General features: G+C 22.7%; 4 protein-coding genes across 7 annotated transcripts; 1 reads left to right on the forward strand and 3 right to left on the reverse strand.

Moving 5' to 3' along the window:
• Positions 1-1,152: 1,152 nt before the first annotated feature.
• On the reverse strand, positions 1,153-3,564 carry LOC409909 (small glutamine-rich tetratricopeptide repeat-containing protein alpha). Of its 4 annotated transcripts, none has more exons than XM_016911371.2 (4): positions 2,777-2,832; positions 2,354-2,689; positions 1,725-2,192; positions 1,153-1,648 (listed from the first exon to the last, which is right to left on the reverse strand). In XM_016911371.2, exons 1-4 carry the CDS (start codon positions 2,815-2,817, stop codon positions 1,537-1,539), a joined length of 957 nt encoding a protein of 318 aa, XP_016766860.1. In that variant the 5' UTR covers positions 2,818-2,832; the 3' UTR covers positions 1,153-1,536. The 4 variants fall into 4 exon arrangements, with proteins under 4 accessions (XP_016766860.1, XP_006570789.1, XP_006570790.1 ...); XM_006570726.3 differs by lacking the exon at positions 2,777-2,832 and adding an exon at positions 3,269-3,564 and having other exon boundaries at positions 1,194-1,648; XM_006570727.3 differs by lacking the exon at positions 2,777-2,832 and adding an exon at positions 3,108-3,544 and having other exon boundaries at positions 1,194-1,648.
• A 214-nt stretch (positions 3,565-3,778) lies between these two features.
• On the reverse strand, positions 3,779-10,899 carry LOC100577521. The gene is made up of 18 exons (XM_026440740.1): positions 10,814-10,899; positions 10,590-10,710; positions 10,306-10,511; positions 10,025-10,230; positions 9,658-9,953; positions 9,480-9,583; positions 9,212-9,413; positions 8,625-9,131; positions 8,344-8,538; positions 8,058-8,273; positions 6,761-7,950; positions 5,994-6,681; positions 5,548-5,765; positions 4,837-5,476; positions 4,472-4,716; positions 4,196-4,400; positions 4,042-4,121; positions 3,779-3,962 (listed from the first exon to the last, which is right to left on the reverse strand). Exons 1-18 carry the CDS (start codon positions 10,832-10,834, stop codon positions 3,825-3,827), a joined length of 5,478 nt encoding a protein of 1,825 aa, XP_026296525.1. The 5' UTR covers positions 10,835-10,899; the 3' UTR covers positions 3,779-3,824.
• A 2,369-nt stretch (positions 10,900-13,268) lies between these two features.
• LOC411704 (guanine nucleotide-binding protein G(i) subunit alpha) lies at positions 13,269-16,296 on the forward strand. Its single transcript, XM_395172.6, has 4 exons — positions 13,269-13,871; positions 14,373-14,557; positions 14,666-14,952; positions 15,029-16,296. Exons 1-4 carry the CDS (start codon positions 13,751-13,753, stop codon positions 15,504-15,506), a joined length of 1,071 nt encoding a protein of 356 aa, XP_395172.2. The 5' UTR covers positions 13,269-13,750; the 3' UTR covers positions 15,507-16,296.
• A 1,069-nt stretch (positions 16,297-17,365) lies between these two features.
• LOC411705 (synaptojanin-1) lies at positions 17,366-22,545 on the reverse strand. The gene is made up of 7 exons (XM_395173.7): positions 22,131-22,545; positions 21,595-21,952; positions 21,330-21,494; positions 19,441-20,495; positions 18,786-19,357; positions 18,534-18,708; positions 17,366-18,449 (listed from the first exon to the last, which is right to left on the reverse strand). The coding sequence occupies exons 1-7, from the start codon at positions 22,255-22,257 to the stop codon at positions 17,443-17,445; spliced, it is 3,459 nt and encodes a 1,152-aa protein (XP_395173.2). The 5' UTR covers positions 22,258-22,545; the 3' UTR covers positions 17,366-17,442.
• Positions 22,546-24,335: the final 1,790 nt, after the last annotated feature.

The following is a 24,335-nucleotide window of genomic DNA, read 5'->3' on the forward strand; positions in this document are numbered from 1 at the left end:
GTAACGTGAAAAGAATTATATTAACTTTATAGCCATAAAATAAATAAGAAACTGATGAAACAAATGAAGTGATAAAATAAATTATATATTTTTGTGATCGAATGCATTTAAAAATTTTTTCAATTTTGTTAATTATAAATGTTATCTTCCATAAAAATAAATATAATAAATTATAGATATAATTTAAGTATTGTATTTTATAAATTATTTTAATCATAGAAAATTTAAATATGTTAAAAAATAGGATTAATAATTTAATCAATATAAGAAAAAAAAATTGTTTTATTATTATATAATAATTTTATCATTATTCTCTAAATAATTTAACATTTCATTAATTATAATAATAATTCTATTAAAATTAGAGAGAAATAATGAATATATGTGTGTGTATTATATGTTTTTATAAATATAAGTAAATTAGAAAAAAGAAAAAATAAAAAAACTGAACAATAAATCAAAGGCAATAATTATTTATAAAAGTGAATATATGATATGTAAGATATAATATTAATAATTATGAGTTTGTATATACAAAATAGATTGTCAAAACAAATTAAAACATAAATATAAAAAATGAGTACTTATAAATATAAAAATTTGTGATAAATAAAAATAATTTTGTCATATATTTTTTGTATCTTGTTTTATAAAAATTAATTCTATAAAAATTAAAAAAAAAAATAATTCAAATTTTTTAATTTCACATTTTTTAAAGATATAATAAAATTTAATTGATTAAAATTGTAATTCTTGTTAATTATTTATAAATAATTACTTATAATTATCTTATTGTTAAATTTTTATATTATTATAATATTTTAATTGCATAAATAAATAAAGAAATTAAATAAAGAACATATTTTGAAAATATTTTAATAATATAATTTGTTATGTATTTAGAATGTGTTTAATTATATACATTTTTCATTGTAAAGCTAACACTGTAACTTTTTAAATATTTTGAAATTTTTTAATAATTTCATAACCAGTTTATGAATAAAATAGTTATTAGAAAAAACACTATAATATTTGATAAGAAACGTAATTCCATTTAGTTTTTAAATAATAACAATAATTTATCATATAGAAAATAATTTTAAAAGTTAAAAAGTATTTATACTATATATCAAATAGAATAGATTGAGAGTTATTTTATATGACATAAAAAGCATCAATTATATTCTGAAATGTTCTCATTCATAAAATATTCACTATATTTTGGTATTTATTATTTAATCTTCACATATCAAATGTCATCAGCACACATTCAAAAGATAAATTGTTATTTAATAATTAAGTAATAGGAAAATTTCTATCATATATATTATATGAATATCATATATATATATATGATATTCATATATGTATAATTTTAAGAAGTGATAATTTTTTAAAGTGAATTTTAGTTATAATTTTTCACTTTTTCATATTAGAAAATAATACACACTGCTTTTTAATCATGTATATGTTCCAATTAAATTTGATTATTTTCATTTCATGTAAAATCATTAAAATGTATCATAATTTTAGTTTTTAATTTTGTTGAGGTGGATCTGGATCATTTGGATTTCCCCCCATTTGTCGTCTTAAAGATTCAATTAATTCAGGATTAGCATTTTGTAATTGTCGTGCAAAATGTTGACCACTGAAAAGTTTTTAAATATAATATATTTTTATGATGCTATATATAAGTATAAGAAGCATTAATAATTAATCCTTACGCTTCTATAAGAGCATCCATATGTCCTCCCTGTTCAACTTGTCCACTCATAAAATTGCTCACCATATTTTGTAGAGCTGGATTGGATAACATTTGACGAGCCATGTTCATAAGAGCAGGATTACTCAAGAGTGAACTAAGATCCATGCCTGGTAATGCACTTCCACCTAATCCCATATTACTCATGCTTGGCTGAGCTAATTTTTCTTCTGCTACTTGTAAATTATTTTTATAACTTTCATTGTCAGGTTCCATTTCTAAAGCTTTTTGATAGCTTTCTTTAGCCTCTTTATGTCTTTGCAAGCTGGAATATGCTAAACCTAAACGTCCATATGCTTTACTGTATGAGGGATCAATGGACAATGCAGTATGACAATCATTAATTGCTTGTTGATAATTGCCAATTTTACTATATGCTGCAGCACGGTTACAATAATACACAGCATTACGACCATCTAATTGAATTGCTCTAAAAAAATAATATAATATTGTTATAATTTTACAAATATATACATTTTTATTTAAAAATATATTTTTTTTTTATTGATATATAGTATGATAGTATGATATAGTATGATATATAGATATATAGAACTAATATATAGTAAATAAATAGATTAAAATATATACTTTGTATAATTGGCAAGAGCTTCATGATGTTTTTCAGCCTTCATGAGAGTATTTCCTTCATTTTTTAATCTTTCAGCTTCAGCTTTTGCTTCTGGAGTAGCTTCTGGAGCTAAATAAGGTTTTGCATTTTCTACGGAAGACTTATAAACTTCATATAAGTTAAAATTTGTTGGAGTATCTGATGCTTGTACATTATAAGCACTTTCTAAACATTGTATCGCTACTTCAAGGCTTTCCCGAGAATCTGCTGTAATATCACCTTCTTCTAATTGTTGAGTTAAAAATTGAACAATTGCTGCTATTAGCCCCTTGACAGCCATTACTGCCTTGAAGGAACTGTTTTACATGATATAATAAAATTAATTATAATTATATATAAGAATATAATTACGTTATGCTATAATAATATATAAACAAATATACTTAATATTATTTAGTAATGGAAAATTCCTAATACGTGTCATAACCTCAAAACAGTGTTCTCATTATTTGGAAATAGAATAGAATAAAATGTTTTAATTAAAACGAAGATTAATGATTGTTTTAAAAAGATCAATTGTACCAATATTACCAACATTATGTTAATAAATTGATAAATGTTTTATTATGCTAATTCATCGTTTTGACATAACCAAAAAAGACATGCCGGATAAAAGAAAAAGCAATTAAATTTAATTAATTATATTTCAATTTCTTTAAATTGATGAGAATATTTTATCTATTATAATTATATTAAATAAGTTAAATTACATACACTTATATACAAGTTATGAATTGCTTGCAGTTAATTAGAGACGAATAAAAGTTGTCCAATAACAATGAAATGATATCCTGACAGTTTCATTTTAAGAGATTAATTTAAAATGTTTTTAATCTTTTTGAAATTAAAAAAACACTTTCTGCACTTGAATATACCTTAAAACTTTAAGAGTAGTGTTACACAGCAACAACGAAGAAACTTCAATGTGTTACGATGGCTTCTACTTCATGAAAGAGGAAAACCTTTACACTTCGTATTGTTTGACTACAGAATTCGTCGTAGAATATTATTATCGTTCTAAAAATATTTGCAACTACACCATTTAATTGCTTGTATTCTCACGTAATGATTTTTATGCTATTTGATTTTGTCTTAAGTTTCTTTTTGTAGAAATTAAAGTTCAATGCTTTCGTTGGAATTGCGCTGGCGCAATTCGATTAATACTAAATCTGCTTTTTTAGACATAAGTCTTGTAGATGTTTGAACAAGATATATTCATATAAAGTAATAAAATATGATTAACAAATATATTAATTATTCAATACATGAAATTTATATTGTAAATATACATGTATATTACGTATATTTTAATTATTAATATGTATATATTAATTCTATATATTCTATATGTTAATTTATACATAAGATATAATTTACATATAATATATAATAGTAAATAAATTCATATAATAAGATTGTTATAAAATTTTTTTAGGGCCCTTGTTTTATGATTCGTAGTATAGTACTATTTGTGCTTGTACCCATAAAGATATAATAATTTTCTAAATGATAGAAAGGTACCATCATTTGTAAATCATCTGTGCGGTGATGTATCTTCAATTGGAATTTCTAAAAATAATTTTGTGAAAAAACCTATATAGATTAAATTATATGGATTAATTTAATTAATGAATCAATGTGATCTTACTTGTGCATGCATATATTCATAAATATAAAATTGATCATTTTCTGTTATGACAATGATAAAGGAATTGGTTTGACCAAATTCTAAAATAATAAATAGAATAAAAAATATTAAATATAATTATTATTTTATTATAATATTGATATATTTTTCATACCGTTCATGTAAAAACATTCTATTCCATAAACTTGTGAATTATAAAAAAGAGTTTGATAACTGTAAAAATTATCGAATTCTGAATCGTAATAAAAGATATTTATTGCATTTGTCTCGAAATCATCTAAGAAAACAAAACAATCTTGTTCTTGAATTAAACTTTTTACATTGCGTGTTTTACCTTCAAAAGTTCTGATTATTATAAACTAAAAAAATAATATATAAATCTATTATTTAAAATATTTTTATTTAAAATAATTAATAATAAAACATTTACTTTGGAAGTATAAGCATCTAATTTATATAAAGATGATTTTTCAGAATTTCCAAAACAACCAAATAGAAGATATACATCATGATGATTCCTTTTAAAAATTTCAACAGTCCAAGCTCCATCAGTGGATATATTCTGATATAAGAATAATGTATTGTTCTTGAAATCAATCTTGTAAATTAGAGAATTTGTCTGATGTGTTGCATGTATCGTATCATAATATACTGCTAGTACAAGGAAAGTAGCATCTAAAATAAATAAAAAAATTAAAAATTAGAAAATGTTAAATTAATAATTATTAATTAATTTATTTTAATTTATTAATTAATTTAAATTATTAATAATTTTATTAATATTTAATATCATACTATCATATGTGAAAAATTTTGCATCTTTTATGAAACCTCGAATTTTTAAAGACATTTCCTTTACATTAGTTAATATATCTCCAGTATCAATTATGTTAGGTTTAATCCATGAAATTGTAATGAATTCGTTTTCGGTATTATTCAATGTACATTCACGGCTATATGATATTGCATTTGATTCTATGTTTATACCGTATGTATTATGAAAATATTGATAATTTCTTATTATTTTGTTATTATTTATTTTTCGAATTTGACAACTTTTTTTGGTAAGTTCAGCTATATATTCAATTGGACAAGAACAATTATTTGAAAGTCCACAAAAATGTCCTGTTTCTTCTCCAAACATATTCAGTTTTGTAATCTGTTCATAATAAGCAACATCAATCTTCTTAATATTAGGTATTTGAATTCTTAAATTTTGTTCTATTTCTAAATATGAAAAAATATTCGTAAGAGTTTTAGAAATTAAGGAAGATTGAACAATGCTCTCCTTCATTTTAATTTCATTCAATACAAACATGCGATAGATTTGATGTGTTTCTTCTTGTAAATTATAAAGAATGGTATATAAATTTATTTCGTTTATTAAGTTGAAAACGGATACGTTTTCTGGAACTTTAATTTTTGATTCAAAAATCTAAAATATACAAATTTAAATATATTATAAAATATATATACATGTAAATTATCTGAATCAAATAATTTTACCAAATCTCCGATGATTTTAACGTCTTCATCATTTTGTACACCGCTATAATATTCTAATGATATGTTCATCCCATTAATAAACGATGTATAAATATTACCATTTACTATGAAATTTTCTTCAAAGATCTTTGAATCACATATTATTTGCGTTTCTTTACTTTCATTTAGAACCAAATCGGAAATATAAATATTATTGATCGTTGATGCATTTGCATTCTCTAAGATTTTTTAATCATATTATATTAAATTATTAGTAAATATATGTGTATACATAAAATTTTGAATTGAATGATTCATATAATTTATATTATATGTATCATATATAAATATTATAAATTTTACATGTTTGTTGAAATAATTCTCATGCTTGCAGTTTTAAAGATTTATTTAACGAATTAATATAATTTCTAATTTTTAACATGATTTATTTATAATTGTATACATACCTGTTATTTCTATAATATCATTAAAATGTACATCAAAAAATATTTCATTTTCTTTGTCAATGGTTATACGATTCTTTAAGAATTCATCAAAATCTACTTTATCAAAATTCTTCAAACGTACATTTTTTAATATAACAAGATTTTTAAAAAATATATGAGTTGGTAATACATCAGTCGCCAGAACCACATCTTTCAAGAGGATATTATGAACATTATCATTGACAAGAATTTGATCAATTACGACATCATCGAGAAAAGTTATAATTCCAGTTATTATTGCTTCTCGATCTTTTCTTACTACGGAATTATTAAATTCGAGAATATTAACATTGTTAATCATAGGAATATCAATATCATTAATTACTGATATAGTATCAATATTTAGATTCTCTTTAAAAATTTTTTGACCAATTACTTCAATATTTTTCTCATCATCTATTACAGCATCTGCAATAATATTATGTATTTTGTCGATTTCTTTAGATTGTGTTTTAACTGTTGATGCTGATATATTTTTTTGAAAAATTATATTGCTTTGAATAGTTTGATTCGTTGTTTTGGTTACTGCATTTTTGAATAAAAATGTCAAAGAAGTGGAGTTTATTGAGAAAGTATCCCAAGAAATATTTCCGTCTATTTTTAAATTAGTGATTTTTGATATTGACATATTGATCAAATTTGAATATAACTGAAATAAAATTTTCTTTAATTTAACTGAAAATCAATATTATCATTTCATATTTTAATTTTAAAAAAAATTAGTTTACCTCATCAAAAACAAAATTGTTTAATTTTTTTGTTACAATGGCTCCTTCTACAATTAAATTATCGAATTTAATGTTCTCTATCAATAAAGGTTTATCAATCCATATCAAATTAGAGATATCTTGATAATTAATAATCTTAGTTTTGATATTATCAACAGTAACTTTATAAAAAATGAATTTTATAGGTATATTTTGTTCTGTTGATTTCGAAAGAAAATCTTTAAAAAAGTTATTTACATCAAGATCATGTAGGGATTTCAACGTAATATTCTCTACGGTTAATTTTTGGAACTCAATTTTATTGATAATATTGAATACGATATTTTTTTTAACAATATCGTTTAAATAAACAATATTTAAATTTTTAACATTTAAATCATCATGTATTACTAAATCTTTTAAATCAGATAACTTCATATTTTTTAACGATCCAAGTTTTTTTACTTCGAGATTATTAATTTTTTCAATATTGAGATTTTCTAAACAAAATTTCGGAACTTTCATAAATTTAATTTTCTGATATTTGTTATTTTGTAAAAAGAAAGTATTATTTGTATCACTAAAGAAGAGAAAATTAAGTTTATTTATAAATATTTGTTTAGTTTTAATCTTAGAAAAAGTCATGTTTTGTAGAAAAATATGAGGCTGTTTTTGGTTTAAAATATTGACAATAGGAACATCATTGAAAACATCCATGAATAATTTGTTTCCGTGTATATGTTTTACATATAATTTTTCTCGAATTATTATAGATTCTGGAGCAATTTCGAAGAAACTATCATTTTTTTCTTCAACGAAAAACATATCATCTATGTAAATATTTTCAAAATGTAATTTTTCAAAACTTTTTGGAATGATTGATACAGTAGTATATAAAAATTCTTCCTCAGAAAACCCATTCAAGTATTTTGTGTTAAAATAATCTATAGTTAAATTATTTTCAAAAATGATATCACTTTTAATTATTTGATTGGTTGATTTTGTCCAAAAAATATTCAGAATATTATTAAGATTTATTTTTTCATTATTTAGAAAGATTTGCATGTAATTGTCCAGTTCTAAAGTTTTTATCTTCACGTTACCTTGAATGGAAACATTAGAATATATTTGATATGGAATATCTGATATTTTGAATTTTGAATCAATTATAAATTTCTTTGTTACATGTAATTTCGCAATTTTTGCATCTCCTATGGAACATAAAATTTTTGATATATAATAATTAAATATGAATAATTATAATATTATAATAGTATAATAAAACTTTAAAAAATTAAATTAATCTCATTTTAAATACCTTTGATTATGTTTTCAATAGATATTCGCGCTGCTTTCGAAACTGGAATATCATTTATCGAATCCGCGATCAAATTTTCTACTCTAAATTTTTTTGCCATAAAATTATCAAAAGTTTGATTGGTTATTGTATTCATATATTTGTTCCATGATTTTTCATTCAACATTTGTATTGTAAGATTCTGGATTTTTAACATATTATTATAAATAATATTTCCTAAAAAAGTTTAATTTAAATTTAAATATTAATTTAAGTTAATAATTTAAAATAATTTTATGAAATTTACCTTTAATTTTCTGATTGTGATTAATGATAAATAATTCATCAAAAAGTTCGTTGATATTCGTGCCATTTAACATTTTTACATTTAAATTCATTAACGATATATTCGAATTTAAATATATAGTATCATTTGAAAATTCAATTTTATCTGATGTTAAATTTATTTCTAATTTTAATACATCACTAGTTAAAGACCAATCTAAAATAAAGATTTGTTTCTTAATAATATTTTCATACCTTTAAATTTTTTATTATTATTAATTATTTATTATTATTAACTCTTACATCGGAATGGAATTCCACAAATAGATTCTACTTTAAGATCATTTATAATCATGTCTTGTTTCTGCGGTGAAATTGAAAATTTTTGCATTTTAGTTGAATCTGTAATATCATTCGAATAAATATCAACATCATTAAAAAAATCTACAATCACGTTATCAATCTGCAATTCTTCAATGAACGCATCTCCATCAATAATGATATCTCTATTTATATTATTCCACATTAAAACATTATCAATTTCATGGATTAAATTTTCCATGTATTGTTCTAGTTCTCGAGGTATTATAATATTTTCATCTATGAAGACCTTAATGTTTTTCACAGTTCCTGAATCTAATATTAAATTTTGCAAGATTAAAAGTTTTGATATTGTTAAATCTTCATGTGCAGAGAATAAAAGAGACCATAAGGCTGTAGCTTTTTCTAAGAAAGGTTTCCTTTGTTGCAACATTTCAACTAATTCGATTAAATTTTTCGATAAAGTATCGCTTTTTTTAATCGAATGTTCTGAAAATAAAATTATAATAAATGCGAATGAAATGAGAAGTAATTTTGAAAGAGTATTATTTTAAAATAAAATAACTAACCAGGAAAAATTTCTTCAATTTTTAGCTCCCATGACTCTATATTGTAAATTTGATCTGAATTCATGATAATCAGCAGCATATTTACGACAGATTTGTCGATTCGAGTTCGTATGTCAATCAGAAACATTCCACTAGGTAACTTCATAGTATTTATTAAAATGCAATCTGATGCATTTTCAAATTTGTATAATTTTAAAATATTCTAAAATATGTATAGTATTTGTTATAAATAATTACTGATTGTTAATCAGTTAAATTCTACACTTACATTATAGACTACAAAAAAAAAATTATTATCATTGATATTCACGATATGAATTAAATCAGGTATTTCTATTTCTGGGATTTGTTGCCAGTTTAACAGTTCATATCCTAAAAAATAACTTGAAAATATAATTTTCATAGATCTGTATAATATAAAAAAGAAAAAGAAGGAAAAAACGAACCATCCCACCAAAGTAAATTACTTGGTTCATATTGATTTATTAATAAAATAAAATTAAATCCTGCATGTCTATAATGATGAACAGAAATTGGATTTGAGGTTTTCAAGAATTGTATTTTATCTAAACTGGTTTCTGTAAATTCATATACTATGGAACCAATATCGGGAATATTTTCATTATTTTGTGCGAATATTATAATTGTCGATTGTTTGTATTTAAATGTAGTAACTGATACTGCAGCAGTAGTTATTATATCCTTTATTACATCCATGTACGTTTCTTTCCAATGATATATGCTATATTAACAAAAAATGTATATTTTTAATTAAAATAATTCTAAAAATATATGGTTATTAATTTCGCTTACAAAGACCGCACAGGAAATTGACCGAAATTATCGGCCACTACAAGATAAAGTCGATTGTCACGAACGAAGAAGTTAGCATCCATGGGATATCCCTCATATTGAATGGTTTGACGTAATCTTAATTGTAAATTATTTTGTGTATAAATACTACAGAAACTGGTTTTATAACAAATTAGCAAATAAAGTACATTTTTCCAGATAATACTCTGTAATATATTAATTGAAATATTTTAATATTATATATAATTTTAAGTAATCATAAATAATATTAATTTACATACTCTGATAAATTTAATGGAACCATTATTAGAGATTGGAATTATTTCTCGAGATGAGATATTGTTAGAAGTATCAAAAGAAAACGTTATAAAACGATTTGCTTCTACCAAGAATATTTTGTTGAATGCATCTGTTATAAAAGGTAGTTCTTTATTGAGATCTTCTTTCCACAGTCGATTCCATTTTACATTGTACACTTTTCTTTCAACTATGATCATCATAAAAAAAAATTTATTTTAAATATATTTCATTTGAATATTTAATTTATTTATTATTTTTTTTTTACCTATTGGTTCTTCTTGAATATGAAGTTTGGCTATTTCAATTTTTGTTTGCCTTAATTTTTCATCTAAATAATTGGTTATGGAAATGTGTGCAAAAATAAAATCGATGTAACCGATAAGAAGCTAATATATAAAAATATAATCAAGTATTAAATTCGAATTATATAAATTAAATTTGATTTTTAAATTTTTTTAGATTTAATTTAAATATTTGTTTAATACTTACTAAAATACTGAAAGATCTCATAATTTCAAAACAATTAGTATATAATTCTTCCACGTTTGAAAGCTAATTGATTACTAAAGACAATTATAGGTCATCAGCTGAATACGCATACAAACAAAATATGCGTATTCATGCGTATCTATATTATATATTTATATATAATCAAAATATATATTTATATATAAATATCAATTATCATTCGAATCGTTAATTAAAATCAAAATTGTAGAATAATTTATTGAATAAGCTATATGAATAAGATTAACAATAAGAAATAAAATTAATAAAAATGTAATATGCATATTATTATTTATTCATTAATAATATATATTATTCGTATATATATATATATATAGAATATATTTATATCATAAAAAGAAAAAAAAAGAGAAATAAAATAATAAGATAAAAAAAGTAAAATAAAATTGTCTTTATAAATAAATAAATTTTTACATAATTTATTTTTATTATGTATTGAATATCAAATTAAATCCTTCCATATAAAATCATAAAGTAAAATAATTTTTTAGACATTAATAATTATTTAGAAAAACAATAGAATAATTAATATAAATAAAAGAAGACAATAGAAATACAGTTTAGAAAAAAAAAAAAGAAAAAAATTATTGAAAGTGATGAAAAATATTTTCATTTATTTCGTATTCGTATATTATTAATATCGAATCATATTATGTAATATACATATGTATATATATATATATATACATAATATAATATATATATATATAATATACATATATATATATATATATATATATATATATATATAATCTAACATAATCTTACATAACTTTAATTTTTATTTACATTAATTTAATTTTACGTTCTCTTTTGTTTATTTTTTATTCTGAATATTTTGTCTTTTCTTGATTATCAATAATATATGTATGAAAATAAATACATATTATGTGTATTAATTTATTTAATTTAATAAAATTTATATATGCAAAATTTGTACGTATAATCTTTTATTATGTAATTTGTATTTGTATAATTGTGTAATTTATATAAGTATATAAGTATTTTTATTCACTTTTATTATTAAATTATTATATATAATTATAATATATATATTATATATATATATAATATAAATAATATATATATTAAATATATAATATAATAATATATAAATTATTATATATTATTATATATTATATATTATAAATTTATATTTTTTTTTGTTTTAACTTTTTTAAAACAAATTTGTCGTTGAAATTTGAAATGTTTTAGATTAATCTTATCATCATTCATCGATTATTATGCTGAATTATTAGTGAATTAATTTTCGATTGTGAAATCATACATCAATATTCATAAATATTAAAAAATTATAGAATATGAAATATTAGAAATTGAGTATAATAAAAAATCATTGGAATAATAATAATATAATATAAAATATAATAATAAAATATAATAATAAAATAATTATAAATATTTATTTTTCCGATGAAATTAGATTACAATCTAAATATTGCATTTATATTCTTATGCATTGTTATTTCTTTTATGATGTTATTTATATACATTGTATATTATTACATTTTACTAATGAGAAGTTTTATTAATTATTAATATATATAATCAAATAAAATATGCTATATATGTGTAGAGTATTAATATATTAATGAAAGAGTCGATTAAAAATCAAAATAAATAAAAAAATACAAAATACAAAATATAAAAATTAAAATACAAAAATGTTAATTAAAGTTTATTAATTGAATTATAATTAAATAATTTAAATTTGTGTTAAATAAATTAAGGCAAAGATAGAATGTGATGGTGTAACGGTGCGGCGTTGTAACGGAGATAAAGCTATATTACTGTATTTCCATTTTGTTTCATTTAATCAAAATGTAATTATTAATAATTTAATAATTAAGTTTTAACAGATATTTTTGTATATCAATTTTTGTTTCTAGAATTGACTCTCTAAAGTTTTTCTATGAATATATTAATATCTTGTATATTATATATATATTTTATACATTTTATATGTATTATAACATATATTACTATATATATATTAATATATAGTTTATTAATATATACTATATACTATATTAATATATAATATTATATATTCAGTTTTTATAATATTTGACGAATTCTAAACAAAAATTAAATATAAATTTATTTTTATATGAGAATAAATAAATATTTTTGATCTATAAATATAAATATTTCTTCTTTTTATTTACAAAATAATATTTCATTCGATTTTTTATGATGCAATACAATAATTCAAAATAGCATAACAATATAAATATTTATTAAAATAAGGTATATGTTACAAATGATTATTCATTTGCGTATACTTATAAATTTTATTGGGGCCCATAGACCCAAATGTATACAATATAATCATCGAATGAAATATATTATAAGATGATCCTCCCATTCTCTAACCGACCTTTGATTTTTAGCTAGATGGCGCTTATAATTCAAACAAATATCTCTTTAATATTTTCATTGGCCTGGAAGTATTCGCAATCTTTACATGGATTGGTTGTTGATCGTAATCGAAAGATTTTCACAAATCCTGCTTATGTTCGTACACCAAGGAATAGAGTAGATAGATTGTATGTGAAATGATTGTGCCGGTATTGCAAGTTCGTAGAGTTTAGGTCCATTGCATCGTTTCTGACGGGAAGCAACAAGTGATCACGAGAAATAGATCGCACGTATGCATGTAGTATACGATAATACCTATATTGACGGAGGATATAGACGCAAGTGTGTAAGACTGTACATCCAATCAGTGTGTGTATGCGAGCACAACCGCGTGCGGGCGGTTCCCACACGTCCGTGCAACAAGTGTCATATACGGCAGCGCGATTAATTGTTTCGAAGAGCGCTGTACATGGTGTTCATTCTATCTTCACCGGATAAAAAGAATCACCGGCAAAAATGGGCTGCGCGGTGAGTACTACCGGCGAGAAAGAAGCTGCAGAAAGATCTAAGAAGATCGACAAGGATCTTAGAGCTGATGGGGAGCGGGCCGCTAGTGAGGTCAAACTCCTCCTACTTGGTAATTTCTTCTTCTTTTCTTTCCATTAATGTATCTTCTATCTAGAATAATTGTTTTAATAATTATTCTTCTTTTTTTATTTATTATGTGTTTTCTCGGAAATAATGGTTCCACAATGTTTTAATGATTTGTTGTAAAAGTAGATCACTGTACTATGTGATCACCAAAGAAACTTTTTTTTCATTTGTTTTCCCACTAATTTTTTAAGATAATATTTCAATTGTTTGATACTTATCCTAAATAATTTTTTCACACTAGTTATATTCTCATCAATTATTGGATTTCTGTAATCATGGAAGTATATTGCGGGCAATTTTCCGAAAACTTTGAATCATCATTTAGAATGAATCATTAGATATCACGTTCTCAATCTATAGTTATAGTCAGATAGATTCTGATTTATGAATATTAATGTTTTTTATTAAGACGAAAAAATAATGAAAATCAAATATTACATATAATATATTCATTAAACATATGAATATATGTTTGTCTTTTAAGGAGCTGGAGAATCTGGAAAATCTACTATAGTAAAACAAATGAAAATTATTCATGAAACAGGCTATAGTAAAGAAGAATGTGAACAATATAAACCTGTAGTTTGCAGTAATACAGTTCAAAGTCTTATGACAATAATTAGAGCCATGGGTCAACTTCGAATTGACTTTGCAGATCCTAATAAAGCGGTAAACATATTAATTTTAAGTGAAAAATGTCTTATGTAATCATAAAAATGTATTATATATTAGATCATACATATTTTATCAGTAACAACAAATTTAATTATATTATAGGATATAGCACGTCAATTCTTTACCCTAGCTTCTGCTGCAGAGGAGGGTGAACTAACTGGGGAACTGGCATTATTAATGAAACGATTATGGCAGGATGCTGGAGTACAACTTTGTTTCACCCGCAGTAGAGAATATCAACTAAATGATTCAGCAGCATATTATCTTAATGCTTTAGATCGTATAGCTCAGCCTAATTACATTCCTACTCAGCAAGATGTTCTTAGAACACGTGTAAAGACAACAGGAATAGTGGAAACACATTTTTCTTTTAAGGGTTTACATTTTAAGTAAGTTAATTTTAAAATATTTTCATTAATTTTATATTATGAATTTTATATTGTTAAAATTTTTCTGTTCTATTAGAATGTTTGATGTAGGAGGTCAAAGATCAGAAAGAAAAAAATGGATACACTGTTTTGAAGGAGTTACTGCTATTATTTTTTGTGTTGCATTAAGTGGATATGACTTAGTACTTGCAGAGGATGAAGAAATGAATAGAATGATAGAATCAATGAAACTATTTGACTCTATTTGCAATAGCAAGTGGTTTGTTGAAACATCAATTATTTTATTTCTAAACAAAAAAGATCTTTTTGAAGAGAAGATCACAAGGAGCCCATTAACTATTTGTTTCCCAGAGTATAAAGGTGCTAACACTTATGAAGAATGTGCTTCTTACATTCAAATGAAATTTGAAAATCTAAATAAAAGAAAAGATCAGAAACAAATTTATACACATTTTACATGTGCTACTGATACATCTAATATTCAATTTGTATTTGATGCTGTAACTGATGTTATAATCAAAAACAATTTGAGTAATTGTGGTTTATTAAGTTAAATATTCTAATACTCAAATTTAAAAGAGTAAATTGATATTCAAGGTGTATAAACTTGTCTAAGCACAAAAGATACACATGAGACTGAAAATTGTTAAAAACAGATATGTTTTGGGTATATTCATATATACCAATTATGCAATATCTTCATTTTCTCATTCCATTTTTTTACAATATTTGGATATACATCATGAAATAATTTGTTAAATCCTATATTTCATTTCTTATATTTTTTTTTATGCTAAAATTTATGACACTTCTTTGCAATTAATTAATTTTAAACTTATTGATTTGTTTTAAATGACAAATAATTTTAAATTAAAATATTTGAAAATTGAAATTATATGTTATTTTGATAAAAATAAATATTATTTGCAGATAAACAAATATTTGGTATCTGTTAAATATGTTTAGTATATTAATCAGAAATTAGTTAGCTATTAATTTAGTAATATCGTTTTGTATATAATTTATTCATTAAAAGAAATATGTTTATACTGAATGGAAATATATTTCCATAACAGTGTTCAAAGCCATTCAATCCTTTTATAATAAATTGTTCATACAACAATGACAGACACAATTCATTGTGTTAACAGTATATATTTATATACAAGATAAATTTGATAATAATTTTTGTAAAACTTTTTTATACGTATCATTAAATAATATTTAAAGTATTGTCATTATTGTACTATCTGTCAAATAAATGACAATACTAGGATTAATTACAGATTTAGAAAACAATTTTATTATATTATTGAAATAAATAAAATTTTTTTTAAAAAAGTATTTTTTTGAAATCCTGTGTTTTATATTATAAAGTATAAAGTGATATTAGCAAAATAATGAATTTTAAAAAGTAATGAATGCATTCAGAAAATGTGTATCATTTAAATTAAAAATTTAAAAAATTTTTACTAACATCATCTCTATTTACATTTAAAATATATGATTCAATTACAAAAATTCATTTTTAATATTTTTCATAATTTGAATTTAATTTGTAATTTGATCTTTTTAAAAAAATATTAAAAAAATAATCGCGCAAGTACTTATTATTCCGAATTTTATAGAATAATTAAGAATATTTTGTTCATTGTATAAACAGAATCTCATTTTACTTGTATCAATTTATATTATACATATATGTATAATAATACAATACTTGTGAAGCTATAAAATAAATATAGTAATATCTTTTCTAACAAAATACTGATTGATATTTCTATATTTTTATAATAATGACCTTTATGTATATTTATAGAAAATATTTTATAAGAATACTGTTATTTAAGTCTTTTACTTTTCTCAACATTATATTCAGGAATAAGCTTAAAATTTTTCAATTTTCAAAAAATCATCTTAATTATTTATTTTAAAAAAATATAGCAAGATATATATAAATAAAGGGGGAAAAATAGTCAATAAATTTTAACATTAATCATAAAATTAATATATCAAAAAAATATAACTTTTGTGGCTTTTTTATTTCAAATAGAGCAATATAGCAATAACAGTATTTTTTTTTTTTTATATTTAGCCACAATAAATTTTTTCAGAAAGTTATATCAATATAACATTTTCAACAGCACATTTTTTTTAACATAATTATTTCAATTATTTTAACAATTATTAAGAAACTTTTAAACTACATACATTTGTAAGTTCTGTATATGGTTTATATTATTTTTATAATCAATTTGAAGTAATAAATTTTACATGCAAATTGCACGAGTAAAAACTTAAATTCTTATGTTGTTTGAAAATTGAATTTTTATCAAATAAATGAAAATAATCACAGAATAAATTTAAAATTTGCGGTATGCTATATAGTTTTATATTATATAGAAGCGATCTATTCTGTTAATTTTTATCGATATTTATAAATTAACTACACAATTACACATTCTGAATTGTTTTTTGAATTAAATAGATTCAATGTGGATTTCTAGCTGGAATAGGCGGCCCACCTGATGTTCTTGCTGGAATTGGCGGCGGAACATTTGAAGTAGGTAAAATAGGTGGAGGATGTTGTGGAGGAGGAGGAGCTTGTCTTTGGGGTAGCGGAGGTGGTTTAGAACTGGGTGATCTATTAGATGATTCTTGCAAAGGATCTGTACGAGGTAGTGGTGGTGGTGGACGGTTTGGTATAGGATAATTAGGTGATCCATCCAATATTTCTTCATAAATTGCAGATTCTGGTGATAATCTTTCACTTTGTTCAGATTCTACTCTTTCTCTAGATAATGGTGTTAAGAATTGATTGGGCAACACGCTAAATACACCAGCACGTGGTCCTTGTTTTCGATCTTGTATTGGACTTTTGGGTAGTTGAGCTGGACGACCTGGTGGTGCTGGTCTAGGTGGTGGAATTACTCCATTTGGACTACTTCTACTAGAAGACGACCGTTCTCCTATGTCTAATTGTTCTAATCTTTGAATTGAATTTCTTATTACAGAATTTGAAACAAATTGCGCAACTGTAGTATTACTACAAAGTTCTATTTCTTTTTCAATTAATTGCACCCAATTCGGTGATTTCAAAGATAATTTTAAAGTTTGGCCACATACTTGAGTCATACCTTTTCTTGCTGCTGACAAAGCACATTGTCCATCTCTAAATGTTACCCAGATTGTTTCACCAACGAATCTAACAAGAATTACTTCACCAATATGAGAGAAATCTTGTAATAATGCCATCATAAAATTTTCATCAAATACGCTATCTATATCATCTGATTCTTCAATTGCTTTTACTACTATAGTGCCATCAGGTGGACCTAAATCTTGAATCACTTCTTTAAATACTCGTTCACGTTTTTCAGATTCAACACAATGAATATCTATATCTATTATAGCAATAACGGGTCGATGATCGCTTTGTTTTAATTCTGCCCTACCATAATGAATCAATTTTCCTGGATTCCAATCTGTAGGAGAATCTAAAATAGATAAAAGCAAATATTATTATTAATAAAAATTGAAATTGAAAATATTAATCAAAATCATAATTATACAAAACTAACCAATATCAGGTACTTGTTTTCGACGTTTCCATAATATTCTATCAGTCCATGCAGGTTGACGACATTTTTCACTAGTATCATAATCATCAGAAAAAAGATCATACTTATATGTTGGAGCAAAAATAATAGGACCTTCCAAAAAATTTTTAAAGACATTTCCATGATTCTGTTGAACCTATTTTCAAAATATTAAAAAAAATATTTTTTGCAGTATTTTTTATAATTTGTACAGACTATCTATTTTATATTTACCTTCAATTGATCATATTGTAATATTTGATTAAATTCATTTTTTTTTATCATTTCTTTCATTTCATCTTTATCCATATCAACTCTATAATTAAAATCTCCACACCAAAATACATAATCGTGAGTATTCAATGTTCTTCCCATAGGAAATGTAATTTTTCGTGTTATTTCTGCATAATCTGCATTACGTTCATTAACTTGACTTTGTCCAGCAGCGAAATGCGCGCAAACGAAACAAAAAGACGTAGAATACAATACACATCTAATAGCTGCAGCTCCTTTATTTCCTGTTGCACCTCCTAATCCAGTTTTAACACAATCTACAGCTACATCTCTTAAATAAGGTGCATGCTTAGGTCGTATAAATAAATAGAGACAAACGCCAACTAACTGTTGATAGGTGACTAAAACATATTCAGTATCTCGGGAAAGTACTTTTTGTAGTTCCTCTGCCCAAGCTTTTGCATTATCAGTACTAGCAGCCATTATATTGCTAGCATTTAAATCAACAATTTCTTCAAATCCTATTGCAAATATATCTACAGGAACATTATCATATTCGACTGATACTAGAGCTATAAAAAAATAAATAATTCATAAAAATATATTTCATTAATAAAAATAAACATATTTAAATTTATATTTAAATTAAACTTACATGATGATTTTTGTGGAGCATCTAGTAACCAATCAGAAAGAGATACATCTTTATATACAACACTTCGGAAATGTTTTCCTCCATTAACATTATAAGTACCCACACTTACTCTAAGATTCATTGTAGTTACATATTCATTATATCTTTTGCACATTTCTCTAAGAACACTGGGTGGAGCGTGTAACATATTTGAAGGTAAAAGTAACCGAGCTCTATCCGCTAATTCTGTATTTAATGTTGATCCCAATAATAAGATGTCAATAGCCTCTTGTTTACTGGAGTCTAATAAATTATTTTGTATTGTTCTAGCTGCAGATCTTGCACCATCCATTAATTTTGAACTTCCTTGAATTGCCCCAGTACCAGCATATATTTTACTTACTTCATTACCATTGTTGATCCACATTTGTCTAAATACTTCTTCAAATCTTGAAACCATCTGTTGCTTTTCAAGTAATTTTAATAATCCAAGTTGTTTGCCAAGTATTTCTAATGCAAAAAATGTTTGTACACAATTTGTTCTATCTAGACAATCGAGACAATTTGTTCTAATAGTTCCAGTTTGTTCAAGAATGACAGTATTACCAGCTGCATAAAACAACGAAAATGATTCTAAATATTTATCTATTTTTGCTTTTAATTTTGAAAGATTTTTCATATTTCCACCTCTACATTCTTGATGATAATCAAATAAAATATGAGGCACATCATTATGTTCTGACATATTATGATGAGTCTGGAATAACTGACTTAACATTGCTTCTCCTTCTTTGCTTCCAATTAGACTAGATCCAAGAAGATTGACAATTATTTGCTGCCCATACCTTTCTTTGATTATATTTAAGTGTCTATTAAAAGCAGGTGCAGATGCTTCAAAACCACGAGAAATTTTCACTTTATGAGAACCAACTTGAATACCAGGTTGCTCCCAGAATAAAGGAACTGATCCTCTAGTTTGCACATAAGAGGTTACTTCATTATCTAAATATATTACTTGTTCTGTTTCTACAAAATTTGCTACATGACCATCATCATTAGTTCCTCTGACATTAAACCTAGATAATAAGATAAATTTATAATATGTTATTAATATTAAATATAATTTTGATTTTTAATGATGAAATTATCAAATATACAAATATATTTTTTTCTAATTATAATTGTATAATTAAAAATAATAAAAATTATATTTATTATTATTATGAAAATGTTGCTGTTTGAATTATCATAATATTACTATATATAAAAATATACATAGAATATATATTTAAAAAATTTTTAAATTATTAAATTGAAATAAAAAAAATAAAAAATTATTGACTTTTTTAATATTTTTGATTGTATTCAATGAATTATGTCTAAAAATATCACTTTTAATAGCAAGAGTTCAAAAATTATGTTTCTCTGAAATTTAATATTATATCTAATAAGAAGAATCCATATACAAACTGAATTGTAATGGTAATAATGAAAAACAGATGTTCTATGTTGATTCGTTATTAAGATTATAATATAACAATTAATTTCATTAGTTTTCTATATGCATTCTAAATAAAAGTAATTGCTAATTGAATTTTTATTTGTTAAAATTAAATTTGATTTACATTAGATTTATAATGAATAAAAATTGTTTTATTAATCTTATCTTTAATTAGATTTAAATTAGATTTAAATTCTTATAACTGAATTTTATAAAATAATTTCCTAATAAAATATATTTTTGAAAATCTGTTCATTGAATATTGTCAGAAAATATAAAAAAAAGTCAATAATTTTTTGTCTCAAGATTTATTAGATTTACTAGATTAGATTTATTAGATTAGATACATTGGATAATTTATATTTAATTAAAAATAAATTAAATAATAAAATTAAATAATTAAAAATACCTTGTGCCTGCACGTTCGCAACTCAATCTTGATATAAGAACAGCACGAGCTTGTCTATGACCAACATATACAGTTCGAATTTCCACACTACCACACATTGCTTTAAGTAACCAATGAGATGTATCTACACCATATCTTAGTAAATGTATATGTAACATTCGATTCCTATTATTTGATAAGAAAAAAAAAAATAATATATTTAATATTAAATTTAATATTTAATATTATATTTAATATTAAAATTTTGCATATATATGATACTAACCAGAAAAATCTATTATCAGTTATTGTAGATTTACATCGCCTCTGTGCACTAAGAGTAATATCAAGAGGTTCTTGGTTATTAGCAGACCAAGAAATATAAAATGTACCTGAGTTTAAAACTTTTCTGACTTCAGATACACGATCCTCATTACCTTGTGTGTAATGAAGTGGTACAAAATGAGTCTGTGTAATTCTAAATACTTCTGATTCTCCTATTTTACCAACCGAAAAACAACCAGTGACAAGAACAAGATACAATAAAGTATTTTCACCTGCATTTAATTGCAAGACACCTAAACATCCATATGCATCTAATAATTTTGTGTATTTCCCTTTTAAAGTATCTGTTTCTTCAGCAGCTGTAAATTAATTCAAAATTATAAAATACATATAGGGTATATAAAATTATAAAATACATATTTGATAAATATTTATTTCTATACTTTTTAAAATAAAATTTTAAAAAAGAAAAGAAAATTAAAAAATTAAAAATCGAGAATATTTAAAAAAAATATTAATTATGATAAAAATACTTACAAAGTACAGCAACTGCTTGTGATTCAAAAAGAACAGTTTCCTTTCGATTTCGTTGTTCTAATATAAGTGAATGAGGACTAGGTGGCTTTAGTTTTTCGTAAACGCGAAATCCTTTACCCATCGCCATTGTTGTATTAATATCTTTGAAAGTTTTAAAGATAAATATACGTTTTGATAGAATATGACAGGCCCGTCTGTCATATGGAAAAGCGTGATTATCTTACTTTTACTATGTTTTCTTTCTGTCACTTTGCTTATCACAACAATAATAAACTTTTCTCTACTGCTTAACAGAAGAAGAGTAGCGCTCTTTTCGCTAATCCGTCAATACTTCGATATTTTCGCAATATATACATCGCGATTTCACGAAGTCTACAGTCTGCTTGTCTAACCGTAACAATCAATCGAACGCGCCATTTTAAAATTTTAAAAAGTTAAATATGTAACAATTTTTCGCGCCATTAATATCAGTTAAAATATCACTTTAAAAGTTGCATTAATCGTATTTCTATGATTAAACTTTTCATAAATAAAAATAAAATAAATTATCATTATCAGAAATTCAAATAAAATTTATTTGAATAATATTAATTTTTTAAAAATATAACAAAAATTTATACATTTATTCATTGAACATTAATTTTTAATACAATTTATCAATTTTTACTTAAAAAAACACTATTTTAAAATTTTTAATTTTTTCATTTTTAAAATAATTTATTTATTTATTTGTATAAATTGTTTTTAAATTAAAAGAATTGTATTCATGTTGTATTATTATCTATTATTAAGAAGCATTTTAGATTAAAATTTAGATTAATAATTTAGAAACGAGTTTATAAAATTATAATATATAGGTACGATTTTACAAAATTATAATATTGAATCTTTAGTATATTTTATATATTATGAAATGATATAAAATTTTTCTTTTATATCAACTTGATAGTAAAAAAAAAATTTTGAATATCATATTGAAATTTAAAAAGTTAATTATTTAAAATATCAAATTGCTTTATTGTTTTATTTTTAGTTTCGTTTAATATTGCTGATATTTAAATTATATTGAGTTAATTTAATTTTAAGTTATACTTTTATTATTGTTTTTTCATCAAAGGTATGAAAATGCGTAAATTTTTTATTTATTAATTAATATAGAATGAACATTATTTTTTATACTTAACTTTAATTTACAATGATAAAATAATATTTTATAATTAAATTCTAAGCAAATATTAATATTTCAAAAATGTTCATCTTGATAATTATTTTTTTATATTTTACATTTAAAGTATACATAGTATAGTATACATAAACTTTTTTTAATGCAAATTTTAATTATTCATTATTTAATTGTTTATTTAATAATAAGCTTTTTTAAATATAAATATTAACATTTATATTTATTTTGACTAAATCTATCAAAGATGTCCTACAAATGTATTGTAAAAATATTTTATATACATTATATAATATATAAGATACATTAAAATATGAAAAAACAAAAATTTTGTTTTAGAGCGAGTTTTTCAAAATTAGAATAATTTTTTAAATGTTTTTTATTATAATATTTTAATTCAATGTATAGTAATTCAATGTATTCAACATTTTATGACTCACTTTAATGATTATATATAAAATATTTGTAAAAAGATATATTATTGTGGTAAATTTTATTTCTTTTAATGATAATTGTTACATTTATTTCCCACAATGGCCATTAAGTTTAAATAGGATTCTTTATTAAAATCATTTGTATCTATTCTAAAGTATTGTATATAAATAATTGAAAAAAAGTTTAATTATGTTATGTTTTTAGTGGATGTTCTTGATCGTTGCATGCATCTTAAGTTTAATTATAGAAAATGTCACATATATTTTTTTACATTACCACAATATTTACATAATAAAGGTAGCGTCTGATTAAATTGTTAGGCTATTTTTTGTTTTTTTTATTGTTGTTTTTTTTTTATTTTTTTATTTTTAATTATTGGTACTGAAATATTTCTTAATAATAACACTGCTTAGAGGAATATTTGAGGATAAATAAAATTCATATTTAATTTTATTTGATAAAATAAGTAATGTAATGCTATCATGAAATCAATGATTCATATTATATTTTCTGTCTTTTCTGTGTAAATTGTGCAATAAGCATTAATAGAAATAGTCAATCAATAAAAATCTTAAATATGAATTTTGTAG

Source organism: Apis mellifera, linkage group LG1 (genome assembly GCF_003254395.2).
Source record: "Apis mellifera strain DH4 linkage group LG1, Amel_HAv3.1, whole genome shotgun sequence".
Lineage (NCBI taxonomy): Eukaryota > Metazoa > Arthropoda > Insecta > Hymenoptera > Apidae > Apis > Apis mellifera.

Coding starts and splice junctions, on each gene's coding strand:
- LOC100577521 (XM_026440740.1), bottom strand. CDS start 10,834: ATGAGATCTTTCAGTATTTTA. Junction 8,539..8,624: donor TTGTGGAATTCCATTCCGAT/GTAAGAGTTAAT, acceptor TCTTTATTTTAG/ATTGGTCTTTAACTAGTGAT. Junction 5,766..5,993: donor TGATATTATAGAAATAACAG/GTATGTATACAA, acceptor AAAAAATCTTAG/AGAATGCAAATGCATCAACG.
- LOC409909 (XM_016911371.2), bottom strand. CDS start 2,817: ATGACACGTATTAGGAATTTTCCATTACTAAATAATATTAA. Junction 2,193..2,353: donor GCTCTTGCCAATTATACAAA/GTATATATTTTA, acceptor TTATTTTTTTAG/AGCAATTCAATTAGATGGTC. Junction 1,649..1,724: donor ATGGATGCTCTTATAGAAGC/GTAAGGATTAAT, acceptor AAAACTTTTCAG/TGGTCAACATTTTGCACGAC.
- LOC411705 (XM_395173.7), bottom strand. CDS start 22,257: ATGGCGATGGGTAAAGGATTTCGCGTTTACGAAAAACTAAAGCCACCT. Junction 20,496..21,329: donor TGCGAACGTGCAGGCACAAG/GTATTTTTAATT, acceptor CTTATTATCTAG/GTTTAATGTCAGAGGAACTA. Junction 18,709..18,785: donor TACAATATGATCAATTGAAG/GTAAATATAAAA, acceptor TTTTGAAAATAG/GTTCAACAGAATCATGGAAA.
- LOC411704 (XM_395172.6), top strand. CDS start 13,751: ATGGGCTGCGCGGTGAGTACTACCGGCGAGAAAGAAGCTGCAGAAAGA. Junction 13,872..14,372: donor GGTCAAACTCCTCCTACTTG/GTAATTTCTTCT, acceptor TTGTCTTTTAAG/GAGCTGGAGAATCTGGAAAA. Junction 14,558..14,665: donor TTGCAGATCCTAATAAAGCG/GTAAACATATTA, acceptor ATTATATTATAG/GATATAGCACGTCAATTCTT.